Source organism: Tachypleus tridentatus, chromosome 5 (genome assembly GCF_004210375.1).
Source record: "Tachypleus tridentatus isolate NWPU-2018 chromosome 5, ASM421037v1, whole genome shotgun sequence".
NCBI classification, from domain to species: Eukaryota; Metazoa; Arthropoda; class Merostomata; order Xiphosura; family Limulidae; genus Tachypleus; species Tachypleus tridentatus.
The window spans coordinates 23474112-23498836 of NC_134829.1; the positions used below are offsets into that span (position 1 = coordinate 23474112).

The window sequence follows — 24725 nt, forward strand, 5'->3', positions numbered from 1 at the left end:
CTGGACTAAAGAATACAATTTTATTTGCTACAAGTTTTGACATATATTTATAATTCTTCAATGTATTTTAACTTTAAATAATATTATACTAAACTATTTTTGTTTAAATTTTAATATCTATATTTATTTTTAGCTGAGACACTTGTGAAAATATAAAGTTAATATATATTCTGAAGTAAATCTCAACTTGTTGATTTTTTTTTTTTTCGAGCAAAGCCACATTAGGTTAACCACTGTGCCCATTGCAGGGAATCGATCGCCGGATTTTAACATTGTTAGTCCATAGATGTATCGCTATCCAACCAAGGGACTTTAAATTGTCTTTGGTACCAGCAAATGATTTTAGAGGTGACCACTACCATAAACTTTTTTATAGTGTAATACAAAGATCAGATATATTTCGTATTATAGTATAGTTTGTATAGTATATATTAAGTGATTAAAAATATTTAAAAATCATAGTTAATGGATGTCACAAATGATTGAACTCGCAAACTTGGTTTTCAAATATGCTGAAGTCTGATTTGCAGTTTTATAAGAATTTGTCTTTATTTATATCAATAACCATTACAAATAATAAGAACACAAAAATATTTCTAAAAAGTTCTATAATTTTTTTTATTTATGCTTGTTAGACGTTCATCTTAAATATACAAATCTGTTTGGAGGAGAGAAAAAGATAATTTGTTAAATCCGAAATATTTTACATTCCAGATAAACATTTAATCAACTAAAATACACCAGTATTCGCTAAATGTTCCTTGTAAGGCAGTTTTAACAATTAATATTCCAGAATTCTAAAAAAAGCGTTTTTTTTTTCAAATTTCAAATAAAAATCTAAGAAGAAAAAATGTCTGTAGTCTTTCTATCACAAATATTACACCCACTAGAGACTAAAGTTCCGCCGAATAAATAAGACACTTATATCCTCTTTTATCTTTTCTGTAAACAGTTTAACAAAACATCACCACCAGACTGATGATATAAATAAAGCGTCGACTAATACTATGTCTATGGCAGTGGTTTTCAACCTTTTATATGCCCCGCACCCCTAAAAAAACTTAATATGTTCTCGCACCCCTCACAGCAATTATTTATTAAAGAATAAAGGTGAAGGTGGCCAAAACAAATGTTATCTTGCTTCCCCTGGAACGCTATATCGCACCCCTGGTTGGAAACCACTGGTCTATGGTATCACAGTTGGCCTGATTAGCCCTGGTATTGTACGAAATATTTTCTCAGAATTCGATATGACTGATGTGGCGTTTGTGATATACTATTTGTTACACTTTGCTTTTACTCATAAGTTCTTATCAATATAATTTCTTTTTGTTTTGTAACTTACGTGAAGGGCTGTGATTAATAAGAAAACTGAGGTTTCGATTACATTTCTGTGCTGCTGAAAGGGTTTTCCCCTTTTAAAATTTAATTTACAAAGTTACAGCAGAATAACACCTGTATAAACCTGTCACTCAATCATGTCACATGGCCCTCTGGCGGGAATGTACTGAAAGTTCTCTTTCCAGGTGTCAATTTCGAAAACTTGTGATGGTTAAGGTTAAGGTTTGTGTGACCTTTTGAAATGTTAATAAGTTAAACTAATTCACCTATTCAATGTGATATTTCAAATACGAAGTTTTTCTGTCATATGACGCTAGTGATTTTGGCATTGTTATTTGATGTTAAAACCACATGTAACGTATATCACTCTATGATAGTTATCACAATTTTACAAATGTAATTTGAATTTACACTTAGTTTCTAGTTAGATATTAATAAATTGTTATAACTTACAATATGTTATTTTTAACTTAAGAATAACCCACAGTTTAAACATTTATTATTTATGCTAATGTTTCCCTAGTATAAAAACATTAAATATTATTCGAAACTTATAAAAATAAAATTAATAGTCTCTGTTATTTATAAGCCAAGTGAAGTAAGACTACACTTAAGAAATTGACGAAACGTTAGTAATTTTGTCTATACTGTTGTCAGTTTAATTTCATAATGTTATAGCAGTAGAAATCCTAAAACACATAAATTAGTTTGTTAGATTATTTTCAAAAGAATGCTGCATTATTGGTGCAGTAATTGTGAGAGACTGTTTTTAAAAAACATTGTGTTTGTATTGGTTAATACTGTGTATGATCAACCAAGCCTAATTATTACTTAATAAATAATCAATCAGCAAAACCTGAATAACCCTCTTAAAAATATTCAAAAAATTTATTCAAGTTCTAATGGAGGGAACTCCAGTCAAATGGGTAACCAGAATTTCCTCAAGAAGATGCAGGATTGTAAACTGACCACTACAAACACAAATATTGCTCTTTTCAGAACTTTGCAGGTGGCAACATATTAGCAGTAGAAACATTGGATAAAATCTGTATTTAGTTGATTGTATGGGCTACTAACCATGACCATGATTGATATCTGTATGCTACAAGTTTAATGCAAAAAGATAATTTTAGAAACATTGTGTGGGAATGTATGGAGTGAAGTAATGAGGGAGAGAGGTTTCTTGAGGTGATTCAGTATGTTTATGCCAAGTGAGAGCATATCATTCTAAATTTAATGTTAACTTAGGAAGTAATTACAAGGGTAAGGTGTGTAGGGTGGAGGAACATTTGAGAAAAAGAGTGATTATTATTTAGTTAAATTATTTTATTCATTCCCAATTTTCACAATCAGTTTTGAATCCATAAGATAAGATTAATTATTAGTGATTTATGACAGTGGCTCAAAAGGGAATGTTGGTTAAATTTGAATAAACTTTTATAAATATTTGCTTTTAGTTGAAGATAGATATCTCCTAAAAAAAAGGATAGCAGGGAAGATCTAGTCTAATTGGTATACTGAAGAAATAAAGGAAAAAGTCATGGATAAATATCATAAGCTTAAAAAGTTTAAATTGACATATGAAATATTTGAAGGATTATAAGAAATCTAGGGATATGTTTTAAATATAGATTAGGAAATCAAAAGGGCATATTTATCATAATGCATAAACTTTTGTTTAACATTTAAGTAATTGTTGAGAATTATAGTTTTATCTTTACTGTAGGAAATTGCTGAATATGGAATGTTTTTACAAGGCATTTCTGTGGTTGTATTTTTCATCATTGATAAATGTTAAAATGATAAGGGCAAGTTTTAAGTTTTTAATTTGTTTTATAGTTTAATGGATTAGACAGCTTCAATGGACCAACATGAACTCTATTGACCTTAAATGTTATAAACACCTCATTTGTGTGTGCTGTATTTTGAGGACAGTAGGGTAACACATATAAGATTGAAAGAGACAGTTTTATTTTTCTAACAGCGAGATTGGCTTATAGAATGAGTTTGTATCAACACTAATGGAACCTTCAACATTATGGAAGTTTAAGACGGTAACTGATAAATTTGTGAAAAGTGAAACATGGTTTGAATTTTTTTTTCTTTTCTCAGCCTCGAATGCCTAAATATTCTCCTGTTTTCTGGGTATTATATATGTGTTAGTTAAGCTGAGAAATATGGACATGATGTTTGTGGAATAAATATTTTTTTCTTAATTATAAGCTGTGTATTATGTGGCATGTTCTGTGTGTTAAAGTTTTGTTGTTTTCATTGTCTAATGGCTTTCAATTCACTAGCAAGCTGAAAACATTTTGTGTACTTTTAAATTGCTGTTGTGAGTTGACTTTGCATACTATATATCAGGAGAGTTTATAGAATAAATTAACTTTATTGTACTTATTCTTAATTAAAGGTAATTTGTCTAGTTTAACAATTTATTCTGTAATACTTCAACATTTAAGTATCACTAGAAATACACTAAGAGTTCAGTGTTATCAGCAGGCAATAGTAATTTGCTAATTATGTCTTTACAAGTAATATCTTTGTTTCAAATAACAAAGAATAAGGGACTGCATGATCCCTTGTCAACTGTTTGTTATGTTTTATAAAGATTCCAAATTTTGGCATAGAGCCTCTTGGGTTAATGATTTCTTTTTCATGAAGATCTTAAGCCCCCTTGTCTTTTTGATATTTAAATCAGACAGGTACATTGAAACTGGATGTGAATGATTGAACTACGAGATAAAGAATACCTTACATAGAGAGTAATGAGAGTCATGATAAACAGGCATTTTTGTGATGATTGGGATATTTGAGAAGTCTTTATCAAACAAATTTGACAGTTTCTAGATAATATTTTTAATGTTGCCACAGTGCTGTAATGAATTGATTGTGTAGAAGAATATCTGTCTCATTTACCAAAGTTTGACACTTGAAGTGGTTGGGCCATAATGTGGAAAATTAGTTTAAGTATAGCAATTTGGAGAGGACTTTGTATTTAGTTGAGCTTCAACATACAGTCTGTACAATCAAGTTATATTTTGAATCTTTTGTATGTGGTTAAGTATTTTGTATACATGAACAACTTAGATTATAACATTACTGCCGTACTACAGATCATAAGCATATCTAAACATGAATTTTTTATTTTTCTCAGTTAGTAAACTGTACAATCATTCATATTTAACTGTTGTTACTAACCACTTTATATCCTGTATTTTGGCTACTATTCTGCTGCCATCTTCAGGAAAGTCCTGAGAAAGACTGTTCTGTTGGTAGTAGTGGCTGGGATTTGACCCTGAGTCTTTGTGGTTGACTAGGGAAGTAGATGAGGATGCAGTACACTAGTCTCTTCATAAGGAAGACCCAGGATTAAAACTGGTCATTGTTACCTGAAAAACTATTCTTGTTATAATATCCTTGAAGTTGACAGATTAACAATATTGCCAAATCTCATGACAAAATTTAGCAGTACTGTTTTTATTTTAAAAACTGCTCTCTATGGCTTAACCTCAAAATGGTGATTTGTACAACTTAATTGTAATATAGAATGTGTCAGGTGATTGGACCAGAAAGTTCATGATTGTAAAAGATTTGACAATACTGCAGCTGAAATGTAGGGTAAATAGTTCTTAGTAATTAGTATTTGATGAATTAAAATAACTAATTACTAAATAAATTTTGATAAAATAATCTACTAATCTTTAGAGTTAGTGATATCTGTTCATCACAGCCTTATTAGAAGTACATAACCATGGGATGATCCATTGTCTGCAGTTTCCTTTTAATAGCTTCTTTTCTTTGTTTTCTTAAGTGTTTCTGTGGAAAAAATGTGGATCAGGCAGAATTGGATTAACTGAGAAACCACAGACTGTATAGTATAGTAAGAAAGTATGGCATTTTTATGTCCTGTACGAATACGTCGAGGAAAAAGAAAGAAAGGTTAGTGATCATAGCCTTGGTTGTTTCATAAAATGTGCTTGAACAGTTTCAAGGTATTTTAATACTTACAGAAGGTTAGCCAACAACTTTAATCCTTTCACTGGTTAATTCATGGGTTAATTCATATTTTATTCATGAACAGGGATGAAGCAATTAACATGTGTCCAATATTATGCATGAGATATGGTGAGTACATTCCAGTAGTGTCTGGGCAAAGAACTAGGAAGTGCTACTTTTACAGTTTGTCAATGTTCCCATTGTCATTTCCAGTTGTTACATTATTCCAGCATGAACCATCTCCCTGGGTATCATCTGGTCCTCAGTTGTAGCAATATCCGTCAGTGAAGTCATGGTTTCTGGGTTAACGATAACTTTCTACATTTTCAGGAAGATACATAACCAATAACCAGCAAGACAACTCACCATATTTTTTTTGTGCTTAATGATTAGAATAGTAGGACAGGGAAACACAAATATAAATCTATGTAGGGTAAGGGTCATCTTAATTTTTTTTTTTTTAACAGGATAGTTAACATTTGGAAAGGGTTGCCTTCATATGTGGTGAAAGAAGTAAGTTTAAGAGAAAGCTTGATAAATATTTGAATCATGATGGTTGGCTTTATTTTTTTAAAGAGATCATTTTAGTGGATGGAACTGCCTAGATTGACCAACAGGTCTCTTGTTGTCCTTAAATGTTAACATTCCAGTTGTACTAGAAGCTGTCATGGGTATCCGAGAATGGTTTTGATTTGATTACGTTACTAGTTGTGAACTGAGCAGTTATAAATCTATGAATTTCTGCTACTTCTTGGATTGGGGGACTTCAGAACAATGTTAAATTTGCCAGTTTAATCTGTAATTGTTGAGGAAAGATGTTTGGCCATTAAATTAATCATCTGGGATAGCACGAGTTAAACGTGGATGACGTGTCATATGGTGATATGTATATTTGATAATAATATCAAAATATAAATAGGGATTTAACACATTGAAAATAGTGAAGTTTCAACCAAGATTTTTAAACCTAAAAAGTTTCAGCTTTTGAACTTCCTGAAAGACTTTTCAACCATAAAATGCGAGAGCTACTAGGGCTTTTCTCCACCATGGTTCTGTCTGCACTTTAGCTGTTGCCTTTATCAACACAGACATGAATTTTATCAAACACGTGTAACAATTTTGATGCCTTGGGTGATAGTGGGGTTTTTATATTATTAAATTATTTTGTTTTGTTATGGAAAAATTTCCTTTTCAAATATATCATACTTTTGTTCATGTTATTTTTAGTTTTTGTTTCATCCAAAAATTTATACATTTTAACTCTTAGAAATATTTATTTTGAATTTTGCACAAAGCTACATGAGGTTTACCTGAGCTTCTTAGAAGTAAGACAAATCTTTTGCAATATGTGTGATACTTGTGACTATTTAATAACATAACTTATTAGTAACCCCATGTGCACAGTGGGGGGCAAATTGTGCACGTTAAAACCTTGTACAGAGTCTTATTCAATATGTTAGGAATTTTATGTCAATTAACTTTAGTAGTTACCCTACCTTCTTATTTTATAACATTTTTTTTTAATGGAGAAAATACCTGATTTAACAAATGGGGATACATTTTAGATGTGTGTTTAGGAGGTCATAGATGTCATGCAAGTACAATTTGCAAACTATACGATGGACAAAATTGTTTTTATACTTCACATGATTATTGCATTGTGTTATGACTTGTCAGAATCTGAATTAGATTAACTTTATTATAAATCCAAAAGTGTGTACCATTTATCAGAGCTTAGATATACCAATTATTATTCTGTTAATTCATTCTTTGTTTGTTTTTTTTTAACATCCAAGCTAAGCACTCAGCAAAGACTTTAGGATTTTTATCAACAATACTCAACTTACAAGGTCAGAAAATTTGTTTGTTTTTGTTCTATACAGAAGGAGACAAGCTTTCATCCAGAACACCCAGTATTGGTCGTATCACTGGAAGTGCTAGCATTGAAACTTTAGTCCGAGTTGGAATAGAAAAAGAAAATGGCTTGTCTCCAGACTCCAAGGTGGTTGTACTTCATGACTTTACTCCTTGTGTTGATGATGAATTAGAAGTCAGAAGAGGTCAGGTTGTAAATGTACTTTACCAGGAAAATGACTGGGTGTATGTAATAGCTGAGAACAGCCAGGAAGGCTTTATTCCACATTCTTACTGTGCTCCATATGGTACGCAACCAGCTGACTTAGCTCTAAATGTCAAACATAAGAAACTTCCAAGAAATGAGACTGAGCATGAACTTGACCAAACTTCTTCGAGAGGGACTCTCTCAGGTGACAGTGGCGGACAGCATTCTGATGCAGAGAGTTTTGGTGGTGCACATCAAGTTAAAAAAGGCATAAGCAGTCTTGGACTGCAGAATTCACAGTCATCATCTCAAGTGTCCTTGCCCAATGTCCATCCATTTTTCAAAGATCCTGCAGGAAGGTTTATTGTGTTATATACATTCATAGCTAGGGATGAAAATGATGTGAGTGTTGAACGGGGTGAGCTTGTGACAGTTATGAATCGTGAAGATCCAGATTGGTTTTGGATAGTTCGTTCTGATGGTCAGGAAGGATTTGTGCCAAGTGCTTTTGTTTATCCTGCTGATGCAATTCAAGGTATTGTACTGAAGATACACTCTTCATATTATCAATGATAAACCTCTCTTCAACTTGAGTTTATATGCATTTTCAATTTATATAAACATGATTCCTATATAGAAGTTTTCTGTTTTATACAAGCATGCATAGAATGGTACATTTTAGGATTTTATTAATTATTTTTAATAAATTCTTGTTTTAATCGTATTTATTTGTATTATGTATATTGTGTTGAAACAAAATAACACTGTTGTAGATCCTCAATATTGAAGATGATTTAGACATAAAATATGTGGTCACATGGCTGTAAATTATCCATTGAATGAATAACTCACCTGAACCTCAAAAGTATACAAATATATATAACTAGTATGGCAAAAGAACTGATTTGAACAGTTACAAAGTGGTAATTTCTGAACTATAATAATATAGTGAATAAAATTATAGTTATTAAATGAAAAATAATGTGTAAATTTTGATTAAAAATATCAACTTGTGTTTGAATAGAGCACGTAGGACAACAAGTTGTGAACCCTGCAGATCAGACACATCCTACCCAGTCTTTAAATAACAACCACCATCCATCTCCTGGAGCTCCTGAAGACCTCCGGTGTCATGGCAGCGAGCTTGTCATGTTGTATGATTATAAGGCACAGGCTCCTGATGACCTCAGTGTACGAAGGGGAGACTGGGTGTATGCAGACTTGAACAACCAGACAGTGGATGGTTGGTTATGGGCTTATGCTCCCAAGACAAGAAAATATGGTTTTATCCCTAAAGCGTATGCAAGGCCCCCGGCTATGACATCCTTATAGTGATGTTTAAGAACCCCATATATACTCCTTAGGAGGTATTTCTTTTATATGCACACATGATGTATAGCAGTTAGAGCTGCTAGCGTGAAACCATTGTTTCAGATGTTATTAAAAAGCCACATAAAGTTTGATATTTCACTCTTAATTAAGCAGGTAGATGTATAGCTTACTATTTAATTAAGAGCTTCAGTGTTTATCAGGAAGTGGGAAGTACAAAAACTGTATCATGCACAAACTTTTGTTGAAATTACATGTTGCATTTCAGCAACTAGTTCCTTAATGTTATAAACTGTATCCTCTACGTGGATGTAGTTTTGGTAATATTTGTTAAAGGAACAAAGGTAAGACTTCATGTTACATTAACAAAAAAATACATTAAAGCATACAAGTATGTTTACTTGGTAAAAAGGTATTATAAATATTCATTAGATGGAATTTGTGCATATTTTCCTTCGAAACTCGCTAGTTTCTTTAAGAGTGATTACACTGTTTTGTATTTTATTAAACTGAATGATGGACACTTCTATAGCTACCATGATTCCTGTGTTAATGTACTGTGTAGTAGTTTACTGAATTAAAAACTAACAATTCATTACTTTGGTGATTTCCTTTCAGTGTTCAAGAATGATTTATTATAGATTGATAAATTTTTGATTAAAATCTATTCATTGTAGAAATATGTAAGTGCTATCTTTGTCAAATGTGCACATCTCAGATATTTCATGCTGTCATACTTCATGCCTGATACCAAAAGTATCCTTGAAACTACATGGTAATAACATATCATACAGGATTCATGTGATGTAGTGTGGATAAAATGACAATCGTTTTCTAAAAATGGGGAACAGTGCTATTATTTTGGCTTATACAATGTACATGGTAGATTGTGCAGAAATATTATGATTTTAATACGTTCTGAGCTGTACAGTGTATTCACATAACGTAGGTGTTGTTCTTTCTTTGCTCATAAGAATAGTATTGGTTAAATACATATGAAACAAGTATCAGTACCAACTAGAACATGATCCCCTGGTGTCATTATTATAAAACATGTAATGTCAAAATATAGAGTATCCCTAAAGTATTGAACTACTTTTTTTAATTGAATAGAATGACAATTCTGTAACTTAAGCAAGTGTAGAATCAATATAATAGAGATAAATGTTTCAGGTATGTCCTTGGTCTGTGGTGCCATTAGTATGATATGGATCCTTGTTTATGGCTTGAAGAATGTCCAAGCAAGAATCAATCTTTTACATTCACCCATGTAGGTGCAAGTATTTCTCAAGTAATAGCCATTGTTATGATTGTTATTAAAGCTTGCACTGCTGCTGTGTTTTGTATCTTATCATATAATGCAATTCACCTATTCTCATCTAAACTAATGGGAAAAACTTCAGATGTAAATTTCCTGCAAATCATAATTTTATATAGTGTAGTTCTTACATATATTTTTAATTGAAAAAGTGGTTTTATAATTTTTTGACATGCTGATTTATTATTGACACACACATATATATCAAGTTTTTGTTTGCTAATTCTGAGATATATGTAAAATTTCATAATGAACTTAGAAAATTATTAATTTTTAAAAATCTAACTCTCACTGATGTTTATGAAATATAAATGTTTGTCAGCTACTGTTTTATGCCTATAGTGAGAGAGAGAGTTTCAGTGAAACCACTAAGATATTTGTTTTAACAATATGTAATAGTAAAAAAATTATAATTACTTTATTACATTTTCATGTACATGAGCTCAGTCATTCTGCCTTTCAAAATAACACCACTAGAACACAGAAGTTTCCTAGGAACTTTGTCAGTATTTTTATGTAAAATAGGTTTGTACTATTTTCATCAAATGTTTTGCAGCACATTTTAACAGTATATTACTTCCCACTTATTTACGTTTTGCAACCAGTTTTACACATTTCACACTGGAAGATGGTAGATAATTTGGATACAGTTTAACGTCATAAGTACAAACGTTGATCTGGCTTCATTTTGGTGCTAACTAGGCATACAGATTATTTTTAGTGATTTCATGTAAATCAAAAATTTATCAAACATGTATTCAAACCATAAATTAATTGTTTTTGTACAGAATAACATTAATACCTATTTCATTGCCCAGCTGTTTGAAGTACACAGCAATTGAATAGACAATAATGGAAGCAACTTGTCATTTTTTTAAATTGAGATTTTCTTTCATTATGTTGTGTACTGTTTTCTGGGGTACCTGGATGGATTTTATCTCTAACTTTGGATTAATGGATTCTCATCTGTTACAAGACATCACACTTTGGTTTTCACAGACAGAATATGATCTATTACATTTCTCTTTTTGGGTGGTCTTGGTGTCTAATGTTGATCCATGTGCCTCTGTTTTCAAATATCATTAAATAAAGGGATATTTTTCATCTTGTAAGTTCTAAGTTTCTGACATTAATAATACTTTATGATCTGAGTGTATGAAAATCTTGTACTAGAAAGAGTTGTTACATATCCTTCCAAAAAGTGATCAATTTTCAATTGTCACACTATGAAATGCCAAACAGTGTTAAAACATAATTCTAATACATTTCATTCCATTGTGATTTTATATCTGCTGTGATTTGCTGATTTTGAGTATTCAAAAATGTTTTAATATAATGTTCCTCAACCCTCTGTATTTTGGGGCATTTTGAAACTTCTGATTATGAATTCTGTCATTAAAATATATTTGATGAATCAGTTAATTTTTTCCTTTTATGTGTAAATTTGTTATGATTTGATATTTTAAAAATTAATAATTTCCTGACTTTCCTTAGAAAACACAATTATTTATTAGAGGAAATTGGTAAACATTATAATCAACAATGAAAGTGCCATTGTTCTGTATATTGTCGGTTTATGGTTTTTGTGTATTCAGTTTTATATAGCACTGCAAAAGATTGTTGAATCAGTGTAAGAAAGCAGTAGCCACAGGGGTATACTTTTTTATCTCTGCCAATGAAGATAAATGAAGGCTACGTTTTCACCCTCTGTTTTTCATCAAGATTTCTTAAACAGCTGAACTGATTTGAACAAAAGTTGGTATAGATTTGGACTATAACTCAACCTAGAAGTGTTCAGTTTTTGAGGTGTCAAAGTCAAGGTCACAGCAAAAATCACAAAAATAAAAAAATCCCTATTTGTTAACACAAGTAAGTTTTTTTTACATGTTTTTGCTCTGTAACTCGGTCAAAAATGATTGGATTTTGATGAGCGTGGTGACTGTATGTAGAATATCATTTTCCTATTGAAAATGGTCCATGTCCACTGAAAAGATAGGCATACAGGCATATTTTGGGAGAGTTGAATATGATTAATGCTTTATGGTGGATGTATGAGCTCCACTGAGTTATCCTTTTTAAAATTAGATTGAAGTTTGAGTGATTCAAATTTTTGACAGGTGTAGTAAATATGTATTGATAAAAAAAAATTAAGAGTGGAAAATAATTGATGTTGAAAACAGGCCTAATAAATATATATACACACACACAGATATGAAGCAAAATGTAAGATGAATTTCAAGTGCAAACATTGGTTTTCAAAATCAGTCATAAAGTAAAAAGTGAAAATTAAGTGCAAAAGTTTGATTTTAATACAATTAAGAATTTTTATTTTCTGTGCCTTTTACAGGAACTTGTACATTTGACAGAATAAAATCAAGATGCTACTAACATAAACCAAACACAGACAGTACACTGATAATAAAGTGAGAACAGAATTTAAAGTTTAATTCGTTTATATGTATTAAAAATGATCATACAAAAATCTCCTGTTAATTTAAAATATTGATGAATTTTGAACAAAGCTACCTCAAGGCTATCTTCATTGATAACAGTGAATGAACAGATACATTTTTGTATATTCTGGGAGCTGAATATGGTGCATGGTGAAGGTATGCGCTATAATGAGTATCCTTGTAGTTGCTTAAGTTGTATCTAATATGTATTAGAAATGTGATTACGAACGTATGACCACACCACTATCATTTGATTATAAAGGTATCTCCCTGTAACTGAATAAGCAAAACAAACTAAGTAATTTAAAATGCTTCAACAATTTTTTCTCTCATAACAAATTTACTAAAAGAAACTTTTTTCACGTTGTTCTTGTGTGATGCTCTTATACTTCATACCACAAAAGTGTGTAGTGTTGCTTTGTTTGGGGGACGTATTTTAATGTAAATATTTGGAAGGTTAAGGTTTATTTTCAAGATACAGCTGTTTTAAATTTTTGAAGAAGTCATTAGTCAAAACATTGAAGAAAGGTAAAAATGTATTATGTCCAAAATTTAGTGTTTTTTTTGTAATGCAGTCCTAATACTTGGAAAAAATACAGAGTTAAAGTAGACAAGTTATCATACAGTTATTCAGCTGTCTTATGCAGTAAATAAATGATTCAAACTTTGTTTCAAAATAAGAAAAACCTCAGTGAAGCAGAAGTATATATATATGTACTGTTTTATTTATGCTAAGTGCATATTCTGTATGGTATACATGAGAAATGATTTTAATGTCTGTCTTCAGCTGTAGTTAATAAGATGGAAATAATTTTCCATGTTATATAATTTACTACAGAACTGTTGAGCTTCTAACATATACTGATTGACAAGTCATTAATTTTTATTTATTAATGCTTTTGTAGTTTGTGTTTTTATAAATGACTGAATCAAATTTGGTTTATAGAAATATGGTCTAGTATTTCATAACCATTTCATGTATTTTGTAAACATTTAAACAATAACATTCCACAATTGTGCCTTATATATATATTTTAGTGTTTTGTACAGTTGATATTTGTATTTACTTCTATGTTTTTATGTGGGAAGTTTTGGGAAAAGGGATAAATAAAAATTATATTATAATTATTGTTTTATGTGTAGATATACTTATTTATATATCCAAACGTTTTGCACCAATGGAATTTGGTAGTTGGGATTATCTTCATATAATTTCATTAATCATGTTTCATTTTATATACAAAGTTTTGACCTACTCAATTTTATATACCGTGTGTGTGTATGTGCAGTCGTTAAAACTAAATTTATTTTGTTATAGGTAAAGATTTGTGCAAGGAACAAAAATTATTGAAATTTTGTGAAACAGTAGAATGATTAAATATTTTAACTCATTACACTATGCATGACTATTAATTACAAATCCAAATCTATCAACTACAAATTTTGTGTAGTTAATTTTAATTTGGACAGCTTTTCAAACTATAAAAAGAAGTACAATTTTTTACTTGAAATAATATGATTTACAACAGTAAAAATATTGTTTTATTATATATAATGTAGTTACCATTTCAAAAAACTTCTCAAACACAAGATACAGATTTCACATGCAGTACTTTTACATAATAACCTATAGTATACGTTACTTGAGAAGTATGTTTTTAGATTTCAAGGTAAAAGGTTAAATGCTTTGATCTCACTCAAGTCAAAATGGACAAATATTTTAGTTTATTTATTAATGTTCAATCAAGAGCAATTGAACTGTATGAATCTGAAATGAAATGGGACATATTTTATCTAATGGTTAGTGTGCCAGATTGAGAATGCGAGGGTTCTTGGTTGCTTTTTGGAGTTTTGGGTACATTATGAGTTAGTCCAATTCCACTATTCATTTGAAGTATCCCAAGAACTGGTGGTGGGTATTGTTGACTAGCTGTTTTGCTTTAGTCTGTCTGTTCAAAACTGGGGACAGTTCATGTAGCTTAGAAGATAGAAAACAACATATACAATAAACAGCCTTGCAACGTAGGTATCACAGTTATAAATCTGTACACCGGGTGACCACTATCTGTAATGATTAGATTGCACTTGGGCATCATTGGGTACGTCCAAAAATTCTCTTATCTTTCTGTATTTCTAATGACATATATATAATGGAACTCTTTTCTGTGAGCACTATACCTATGAACAGTTTTTCTTGCATTTTATAGATTAAAGGTTTTTTTTTCATGTTTCATTGTTGTCATATAATGACAAATAAAAAACTTTTATTTATATAAATAACAGATTTACACTAATTATCAACCAGTATAGATTTACTGGTAAATAATACCAGTAAATCATTCATTTAAATGAAGATACTATATGATTAGGTATTAATTAATACCTAATTAATTATTTTGTTAATTAGAATAAAATTGTATTCTAATTTCAGTAAATTAGTATTTACTGAAATACTAATTATCAGTAAATCACTACTTTAGACGTAGTGTCCAGCTGATTTCTCCAAGCCCGTTCCCTTGGCTGTGGTTTCACTAGATAAAAGATAGGGACAGTGGGAATCTCGTTAATCCTTTCATGCAGATTAAATGGGATTTAATGAAAGTTAAATGTAATTACAAGATTTCTTATTATATACATTGAATAAGGACTTGTGCATTACATACTTTTGTGTTCCGATTTCAAATTGTTTTCCTAGAGAAATATTTTTACTTGATGTTTCAGTAATACAAATAAATGAAGATAAACTAGAAGCATTACTGAAAGGGGTTTTGATTGAATGTTTAAAGTTATATATCAACATTTTACTATATGATTATTTCAAAAAATCTTTAGTTTCATCCAATCTGAAAATTCCCAGATGTGATAATATTTTAAAATACAGTATGTAGCTTTACATTGTAAATCCTTGCATGCAAGGAAATAATGGAAAATGATTTTCATAAGTGTTATTAGTTTGAAGCATTTCATGAAAAGAACCTCATGGTGCAGTAATTTTTTACCTCAAAAGCATTTAACTGTGCTTTTAATTAACAATCTCAGTAGTCAAAGTTTATCAGTATTATTGACATACTGTGTTTACACTGCCTTTGATTCTGTATTCAATTGTAATTTGATGTATAATGAAATACATATGAAAAATTAATTCAATCGTTTTTTTTTTGTTTTGTTTTAAAGAACCCACATCTCTGGCAACAGATCAGCCTATGTATGAAGAAACCTACTGAAATGTTTGTGATTTTGCAATTTAAATACTAATTATTAAAAAAAAAAAGGTTTTTAGAGGTGTGAAGTTTGAAGCTGTTGTTATTAACCATGTCTTATACTGAATATTTATATTAGTAATTTGTACTACTTAATGTTCTTTCAACAAAATACACATCTTTTGTTGGATTATTTTATTTTTTATAATGGTAATACAAAATAGCAAACATTGGAATAAATGTGAAATAATTAGATTAGTATGACACTCTTCTATTTCATTAACATTCTTTGAAAAATTAATCCATTACTTGATTTTAAATTTTGTTACTATTAAAACCTCAGTCTTGGTAATGGGTATACTTTTAGTTATACCTAAATTTCTATCTTTCAGGATAACTTAGGAAAGTTAAATTATTCTAAAAATCTTACACTTAATTTTTTACTAGACTTTTCTACATTTAGTATCTTGAATATGTTTTATGTCGTAGTACAAGGAATTATTTTATATACTAGTGGTTTGAAAAGTCTTAATTACTTGGTTAATGGAAACAAATCTTAATCTTCCTCATCTAATGATATGAACAAAATTTAAATGTTTGGTTTTTACAGTACAACAAAATTTAATAACATGGAGCAAATTTAAGTGTTTGTTGTAGTGTAATGGAAAAATGCTTTTCTGTCATAGAGATTTTAATAAGCTGGTAGGTTAGGGTGTAGTTGTAATACAAAGAAACTTGATTTTTTTGACTTACTGTTTTTATTTCAAATGATTTTGAAGTGCATATGGAACAGCAGTATGTGTATTTGCTTGTTATTGTAACCCAACTCTTATATAACCCTCAGTGAAATTCAAAAAGTATTTATATATGCTCTAGAACCTACTAGCTGAAATCACCTAAGTTTTAGTATGTTTACATATTTATTTGATCCGTGTAAGTTATGAGTTATTCTCACAAATTGATATAATTTACTAATTTCTGTATTGAAATAATGGGCCTTCTGAAAAGTTGTGCCCTCTTTATAAAATTCTATTTACAGGTCTGCATTACAACCCAATTTATAGTGATATTTTTTCATTACACTGGTCATGAAACTCACTTTAGATGTAGTGGTTTAGTTGTTAAAACTACGTTAGCAAGAACTGTTAGTGGATTAACCTTTAGCTCAATTGGTATTTCACTTGTAAAGCATGTGAGAGGTCTTGTATTTTACTCTAATCTGGGAAGGAATGAAATCACAGAAAAAGTGGCACCCAACTTGTCTTATAACCTTGAGATAAGACTTGAAGATGAACTGTGTTTGTGAAAGGTGAAAAATCTGCTGATTTGAGGTGTCAAATGTATTACTAGTATATTTATCCATTCAGCTCAGTTGATAGAACACTGCTGGCATGTGAAAGGTTCCAGAGTCAATTGTGAGCCAAGGAAATGCAGAAGTGATGTTATTACAGTGGTAATTGAAACTTTGAAAAAACAAATTTTAATCAGTGCAAGTTAAATGAATCTGCACTGTATACCACAATTTATTTTTAATGAGATCTGAAATTGTTTTTAGACCGTTAAAATTCCACACTATGATTTACATATCACTATTAAAAAAAACAGGATAAGTGGTAATTATATAAGGAGTATAATAGTTCTAACTTTTTTGGTAAATGCAATAATATTGAAAAGAAAACATGTTCAGGGATTTTTTTTTGTTTCATTATTATCTCAGTGTATGTTATTTAGTCATCCACATCAGCATTTCTCAACCTCTGGTCCAGGGACTGGCACCTGTCTCTCACAACCTTGAAGGTTTATGAGATTTCATGAAAACTTGTAGAATATTCATATGCAAACCATAATGGTCTTCATATTACTTGTACTTTAGAGGTCTGTAATAGATTAGGAATGCAGAAAGTCAGCTCCTGGTATTGAAAATATTTAGTTTGTGATCTAGATAAATTGAATCTTCAGATTACACTTGCACTCAGCTGAAGTATGAATAATGAGATATAATTTAGTATCATTAGATTGACCATGACTAACTAATTTGTTATTGTTTGCAACTCAAAGTATGAATAATTAAATACGTTCACCCCAATTTTGACAGCATTAGTTTCCTATAACCAGATAGAGTGAATAATCAATTTTAATTTCACACACAGTATTTTCACAAAACTTGTTAGTGTGTGTAACTACCTTTGTAATTTTACTTTTTGTATAATGTGAATAAGGCTTTGTAGTTTCACATGAGTGGACATTAAATAATCAGTTTAATATAATCTGAATACACTTTTAATTACTCATTGTAATGATTTATTCCACTACATACACTGAATAGTTACTTTTAGATTTACACAACTTTAATGATGAATATTCAATTGCAATTTTGAAAATGGACACACTTTACAGTTGTGAATGTTTATACACAATCAGATGAACTATGAATAACCACTTGTAACTAGCTACCTGCAGTTTTGAAACTTCATCATTATTTGGTACACATTAGAAAACTATTTAATTTGATTACCATTTCTACTTAAGAACTAATTCTGTGTTTGCCTCTAAAACAAAAATTACTGAGAACATAAGTTTATGAATCAGATTTTAGAATATTTAGTTGAGATACTACAAATGTTGGATAATAAGTTGTAGCTACAAGTAGTTTTGAAGTTTATTAAAAAATTTTATAAATATTAGGAAAACTTTTTTTATTACTAAATACTATTTTAGTATAAATCAAACTGCATTTTATAAATCATACTTAGGAATACTTTATATGAATATAACTAAATTTACATAAAGACTTGGTAAGTTATAGAAAGAAAGAAAAATTTAAATCAATAAATATCTTGTAAAGAATTTTAATGAAATACACTAACAAAATTTCATCAAACTGTTCTTAAATTAAAAAATTACACAGAAGACAATAAAATATCTTTAATCTGGCAAAGCACTTTAGAAGAACATGTATAATATTAATATTCTAGCTGTATTATGATTGCTTTCAGATACATACTTTAGGAAATGGAAAGAACTGTTTAAAAGTATTTGCCATTAAAAGTTTTGTTTCATAAAATTATGACACTTTTGAATATATAACCAACTATTATAAAAATACTATTAAGATAAACTTAATAAACTTGCATAAATATTTGAAACTAAAAATGAAGAACAAACATTTTGGCTTATGGAACACACACACAGAACCTGTTGTCTTTAAATGTTTATTTTTGGTTTAGATGGGTTTTATATATATAAGCTCACTGTTTATTATCTGAAGTTGTTTCTGTATTGATTAATATCTGTTGTTTTATCATAACAATTGAGAAAAGCACATATATTTCTAAATAGGTAGTTTCTATTGTTCCATATTCTAGTTTGGTTCACTTTTTTACATACAATTTATCTGAATGGAACTAACAGAACAGTATCCTGCCATTAAGATAGTGAACAAACTCGCAATTAAATGTTGGAAAAAGACAATACTGTTAAAAAAATATCCCATAAGAATTCTTATTAAGGTTCAGTTAAGTCTCTTAATACTGATTAGTGAATAACTGTATGGGGCTATTAAAAATATTTTCCACTTGCAGTGAAGAAATATTTTTGAGTCTAGGTGACTGAAATGCTCATAGGTTTTGGAATTTAAGCTTCATTAAATAAAATCAGAAGGACAATATAGTGCATTTTTTATTTTCTAGTATTTTTGATTGAGAAATATATATTTTTGATTTGTATAATTGAAATATTTCCAGATTCCAGTGCTAAATTTTTTATATCAATATTATTTTTTTGGAGATTATTGTTAACACAAATTTTGTTTATAATGTTAAGACAATTTTTGTGTCATCTACATTAATATAATGATTTTATTTTTTAATTTGTAATGTTGGTTTCAGAAATCAGTTTGTTAGACCTATATGCACTAATGGATCTAGGAATTTGGAAGGGGGTGCAAACACCTGCATGAGTGCCATATAATTTTAGCACATATCTTTCATGTGGGTGCAACTAGATGATACATAAAACTTGTATACAGTATTACAAATTACTGATCTGTAGCCTGGAGACAGGAAAAAAAAATATTTTATTGAAATTATTTATTACTAAAAGGGGTGCACTTTAGAGTGTAAAGGTGCAAAATTATTAAAAAGGGTAGCCAACCAAACTCTTAACATTATTCAAATACCAAAATAATTATTGGCTGATTTATTGGTGATTGAAAAGGACTTAAAACCCCTATCAATGTTGTATACAAATCAGTTACAACAGGCATAAATGCATTTCTTTTTTCTCAGCTCAAGGAGTACTAAACCAGTCCACAGTAAAAGGTACGGCTAATCAAAGAAATGATTAGGCCTCTACATCACATATTCTCTTTGCAGTTTTAACTTTAGTAAAATTGGAAAGAAATCTGTAAAATGTACAGATTGTAACAATGAAATGCAATCCAAAACAAAGACAACCTATAACCACCTCCTACTCAATTTCTACGATTACTTTTTATTACATTCCATTATATTCTGTTGATTCACAAGTGCCTCTACCTCAGAATGGCCGTTATGAGTATTAACATTGATGAGAAGCGAGCAACGTTTCTACCTTCTAACTCATCTTCACGTTAAGAAAGAGAATTTGAATGTGACCGTTGACGGATACATGTCGTAGGACGAGAGTATAAACGGATACGGGATTTTAGGGGGCGTTGCAGGTGGATTTTAGGTTATTGATTAGTATAGGTATAAAGGTGTTCCTTTATATTGGTTTAATTTTGGCTTTAGTTGTTGTATAAGTAGGGTTTCTTTGTTTTGTGTTTGTTTATATTTGTTTTCTATGGTTATGTTGTGTTTATTTAATTTGCAGTGTTCAAAACGTGAAGGTGTTTTTTAGTGTTCTTTGAATCTAGTTTCACTTTTTCTGCTTGTTTCTCCAATATAGAAGTCGTGGTAGTTATTGCATTGTATCTTATAAATTATGTTGGTGTTATGTTTGTCAGTATAGGTTTTACACAGTATGGACTTTAATTTTGTACCAGTTTTTTTTTTTTCTAAATTGGTGTTTACTGGAATGTTGTGTTTTAAGTTGTTTTCCAAATGTTGATTATTTTTTCGCTGATGTCAGGAACATATAGTATGTAGCAGTATAAGGTTTTGTGGCTTGTTGTATCCTGGGGTTTATTGTTGTTCGTTTGCTTTTGGTCTAGGGTTGTGCGTATAATTTTTTCCACGGTTTATTGAGGAAATTTGTTGACGTCGATGAAGTGTTGTTTTATTTTGTTGAGTTGGCTCAGCGGTATGTCTGCGGACTTACACGTGAGCATAGCCCATTGTGTAGCATTGTGCTTAATTCAAAACAACAACAATTTATTTTGTTGATTTTACCAAGTGAGCATAGTTTTGCGGCCAACAATAATAAAACCCAAGATACAAGAAACATACCATATGTTCCCGACATTAGCGAAAAAATAACCAACATTTGGGAAAAAGTTACAATAAAACACAACATTCTATTAAACACCAAATGTATTCAAACACTAGGTACAAAACTACATTGACAGAAACAACACCAACCTAATTTATAAAATACAATGCAACAACTGCTACGACTTCTATATTGGAGAAACAAGGAGAAAAATGGAAATTATATTCAAAGAATATAAAAAAACACCTTCACACGTTTTTGAACACTGCAAATTAAATAAACACAACATAACCATAAAAACACCCAGATATTAAGTAGGGAAACAAATATAAACAAACGCAAAATCAAAAAAGCCCTACTTATACATAAACTAAAGCCAAAATTAAACCAATATAAAGGAACACCTTTGTACCTATACTAATTAATAACCTCGCCCGGCATGGCCAGCGCCCCGCTAGTACAGCGGTAAGTCTACGGGTTTACAACGCTAAAATCAGGGGTTCGATTCCCCTCGGTAGGCTCAGCAGATGGCCCGAGGTGGCTTTGCTATAAGAAAAACACAAACCCGGCATGGCCAAGCGTGTTAAGGCGTGTGAGTCGTAATCTGAGGGTCGTGAGTTCGCATCCCCGTCGCGCCAAACATGCCCCCCTTTCAGCCGTGGGGCGTTTAATGTTACGGTCAGTCCCACTATTCGTTGGTAAAAGAGTAGCCCAAGAGTTGGCGGTGGGTGGTGATGACTAGTTGCTTTCCCTCTAATCTTACACTGCTAAATTAGGGACGGCTAGCACAGATAGCCCTCGAGTAGCTTTGTGCGAAATTCAAAACCAAACAAACAATTCATAACCTTACATCAACTTGAAACGCCGTTTATACTCTCGTCCCTAAGACATGCATCCGTCAACGGTCACATTCAAATTCTCTCTTTCTTAAACTGAAGATGACTTAGGAACGTCAAACCGTTGTTCTCTCCTTATCAATAACAGTGTTAATACCCATAACAGCCGTTCTGCGATACATTTTTGCCCCACGCTAGTACAGCGGTATGTCTCCGGATTTACAACCCTAAAGTCAGGGGTTCTATTCAGTGGGCTCAGCAGATAGCCCGATGTGGCTTTGCTATAAGCAAACATATACACACACTACATACATTTTTATTTGAAGTGGGTTTCTCGTCATCAAGAAATGCCTGTATATTAAGTATATAATAAACCGATAAAGGTTTAAGTCCAATACATTTTGACATTATCTATTCTTTTCAAATTTAACTTTAAACAATTTTACAAAATACTTATTGAAGCTATATCATCAATGGTTTAACTTAGGTGTTAACTAATGGGTGCATGACGTTATATTACTCCTAGAATACATCGAACAATCAGGAATATTTTGACTGACAGATGTTTTGAAGTGTCTAAAAAAAGGTTACATTATAAATACGAGAATTGACGAGCAGTAGATCGATAAGTGTAATTCAGTGAACTATTTGGATATGCAATTATTATTGCATATACTCACTTAATCGATTAGCCGCGATATTGTACAAGTTAGTCGCACCACCATTAGCGTTTGAACATCTCTGTAAAGTTACTTTGGCCTATAGATCAACAGTGTAAAGTGAAAATTAAGAATAAGTCAAACATTTTGGATTCCAATAAATCAATGCACCTGTTTAAGGCAACTTCTAAATCTACTAAACCACTAACTGTTTAACCATAAGCTCTAATTTATTTGCCAATTATTGTTAGTATTATAACACGCAAACAAAATTTATTATTTAGCTTCCATAAGCAAAAAAATTGCACTGTAAATTGTACCAGACATCAGCAGCAAGCCAATTCGGTATTATCACTAGTTAATTTAGATAGGACACTGGAATGTTTCACATAAAATATGTAATAATATCCAGATGCTTGTGACATAACATTTATTGCTTATTCATAAAATTTCAATTTTACTTTTCGGTCTTTACAATCAATGCCCAAAGGGTCTGGGAAGGCGTAATTAAAGGAGTCAACTCGCAATTTGTGAGTCACTAGTTCAATCTCATTATTAGGCATGTTCGTCCCACTGTTCGATATCGTATACCAAAAGTAACAGTGAGAGGCGTTGGCTAACTGCCTTTCTTCTAGTCTTTCATTTCTAAATTAGATACGGCCAGTGCAAATATCCCTCAAGTAGCTTTGCACAAAGTTCAACAAATAAAAATTCTTTGGTAAAAGTAGGTTTATTTCTGTAGATGTTTGATAGCCCTACTTTTTTAACCTTAATTAGATTAATGAGTTTCGTGTAATTGATTATATTAGCTGTTTATTATTAGTTTTTTATTATTATTAGTGTTTTCTTAGTCAAATAGTTTGTCTTTTTGATATGTAGGTGACCCCTTAGGCTTTAATTTTTAAAAATGTCTATGTAGTTTATAGGGATGCTAAATACATTCTACTCACCTTTAATAAAATGTAAAGCTCGCATAACATTTTCAAAAAAATTCCTGTGTAGGTTTTACGAAGAACATTGTTCAAGAAAGTGGCTTGGTTATTTTTTTACTTAGTTTCTGGTGGTCATTCACCAGTGGTATAACGCATGTCCTTATGGGTAAAAAATTATGTAAAGTTGAGTACTCTGTAATAAAACTATACAGTCATCTTTTCTACTGATCAGTCACAAGATACCTCGAAAATACACCTTCCTTTTCGATTTTGATGGCCAACGCTATAGAAACGTATATACAACACAGTGTTTTCTCAGTCTAGGATAAATTTTTTGAGAGCTCTCAGCCTCCAGCAAAGGCACTGAACTTACTAAACACGCTAATTTCATTGAATTTTGTAAGAAAATAAAGATTATTTTCATGTCTTTTTAAACTGTGTTTGGTTTTTATATTTTTTATAACTCACTTTGAGCCAGAGAATTCAGTTTTATTTCCGCAACACAATTTTCTATCGAATCTGTTATTAAACGAATCCTAATCGATTATTCTCAAAGGAAATTAGTGAACTATACTTATTACAAGATTCAAACCATGATAAAAAATTCCTCTTTCAAAAGCATTTCATATTTTAATATTTAAGGTCTCAGTTCAATACTAAAATGAGAAGCACATAACATGTCTGTGATAGCTTTATCGTCCGTCTTGAAACTTTTCCATGTTCTCCAGTAATTTCTGTACGCTGAATCTGAAAATGGTGTTCATTTTTCTCCGTCACATAGAGATTTTTCACAAAACGTCATACATACTTTTATACAAGTGAATCATTTTCGTTGAAATTGGGTTACATTTTGTTATGCTTAAAATATTTATAACCACTAGCTATAGGTTTCTTCCAAATTGAGTCTTCTAAAGGATTCTTCGGAGATTTTGGAGTCCAGATTTTTAGCTTTGAACTTACTTTCATCAGGGACACCATTTTACTGATACAGAAGTCGTGAGAGTTTATATCATACTTTTCGCAAGAAGGTTCACTGGAACAATTTTGCTTAATTAATACCAATACTGGAAGCTGCAGACTATGAACCAAGTGAGTGGCGATTGTTTAATGATTCCTCTAAAAGAAGTCTAAAAGCTGTTCTCCGTAACTATGGTAACAAATATGCATCTGTTTATACTTCTCATTTG

At 30.7% G+C, this 24725-nt stretch overlaps 1 protein-coding gene across 3 annotated transcripts; it reads left to right on the top strand.

The window, feature by feature from the left end:
- Positions 1-1351: 1351 nt before the first annotated feature.
- Positions 1352-13627, top strand: LOC143250713 (SH3 domain-containing protein Dlish-like). 3 transcript variants are annotated; one of them, XM_076501635.1, is made up of 4 exons: positions 1352-1563; positions 5156-5283; positions 7224-7937; positions 8427-13627. In XM_076501635.1, the coding sequence occupies exons 2-4, from the start codon at positions 5235-5237 to the stop codon at positions 8732-8734; spliced, it is 1071 nt and encodes a 356-aa protein (XP_076357750.1). In that variant the 5' UTR covers positions 1352-1563; positions 5156-5234; the 3' UTR covers positions 8735-13627. The 3 variants fall into 3 exon arrangements, with proteins under 3 accessions (XP_076357750.1, XP_076357752.1, XP_076357751.1); XM_076501637.1 differs by lacking the exon at positions 1352-1563 and adding an exon at positions 1585-1694; XM_076501636.1 differs by lacking the exon at positions 1352-1563 and adding an exon at positions 1596-1737.
- Positions 13628-24725: the final 11098 nt, after the last annotated feature.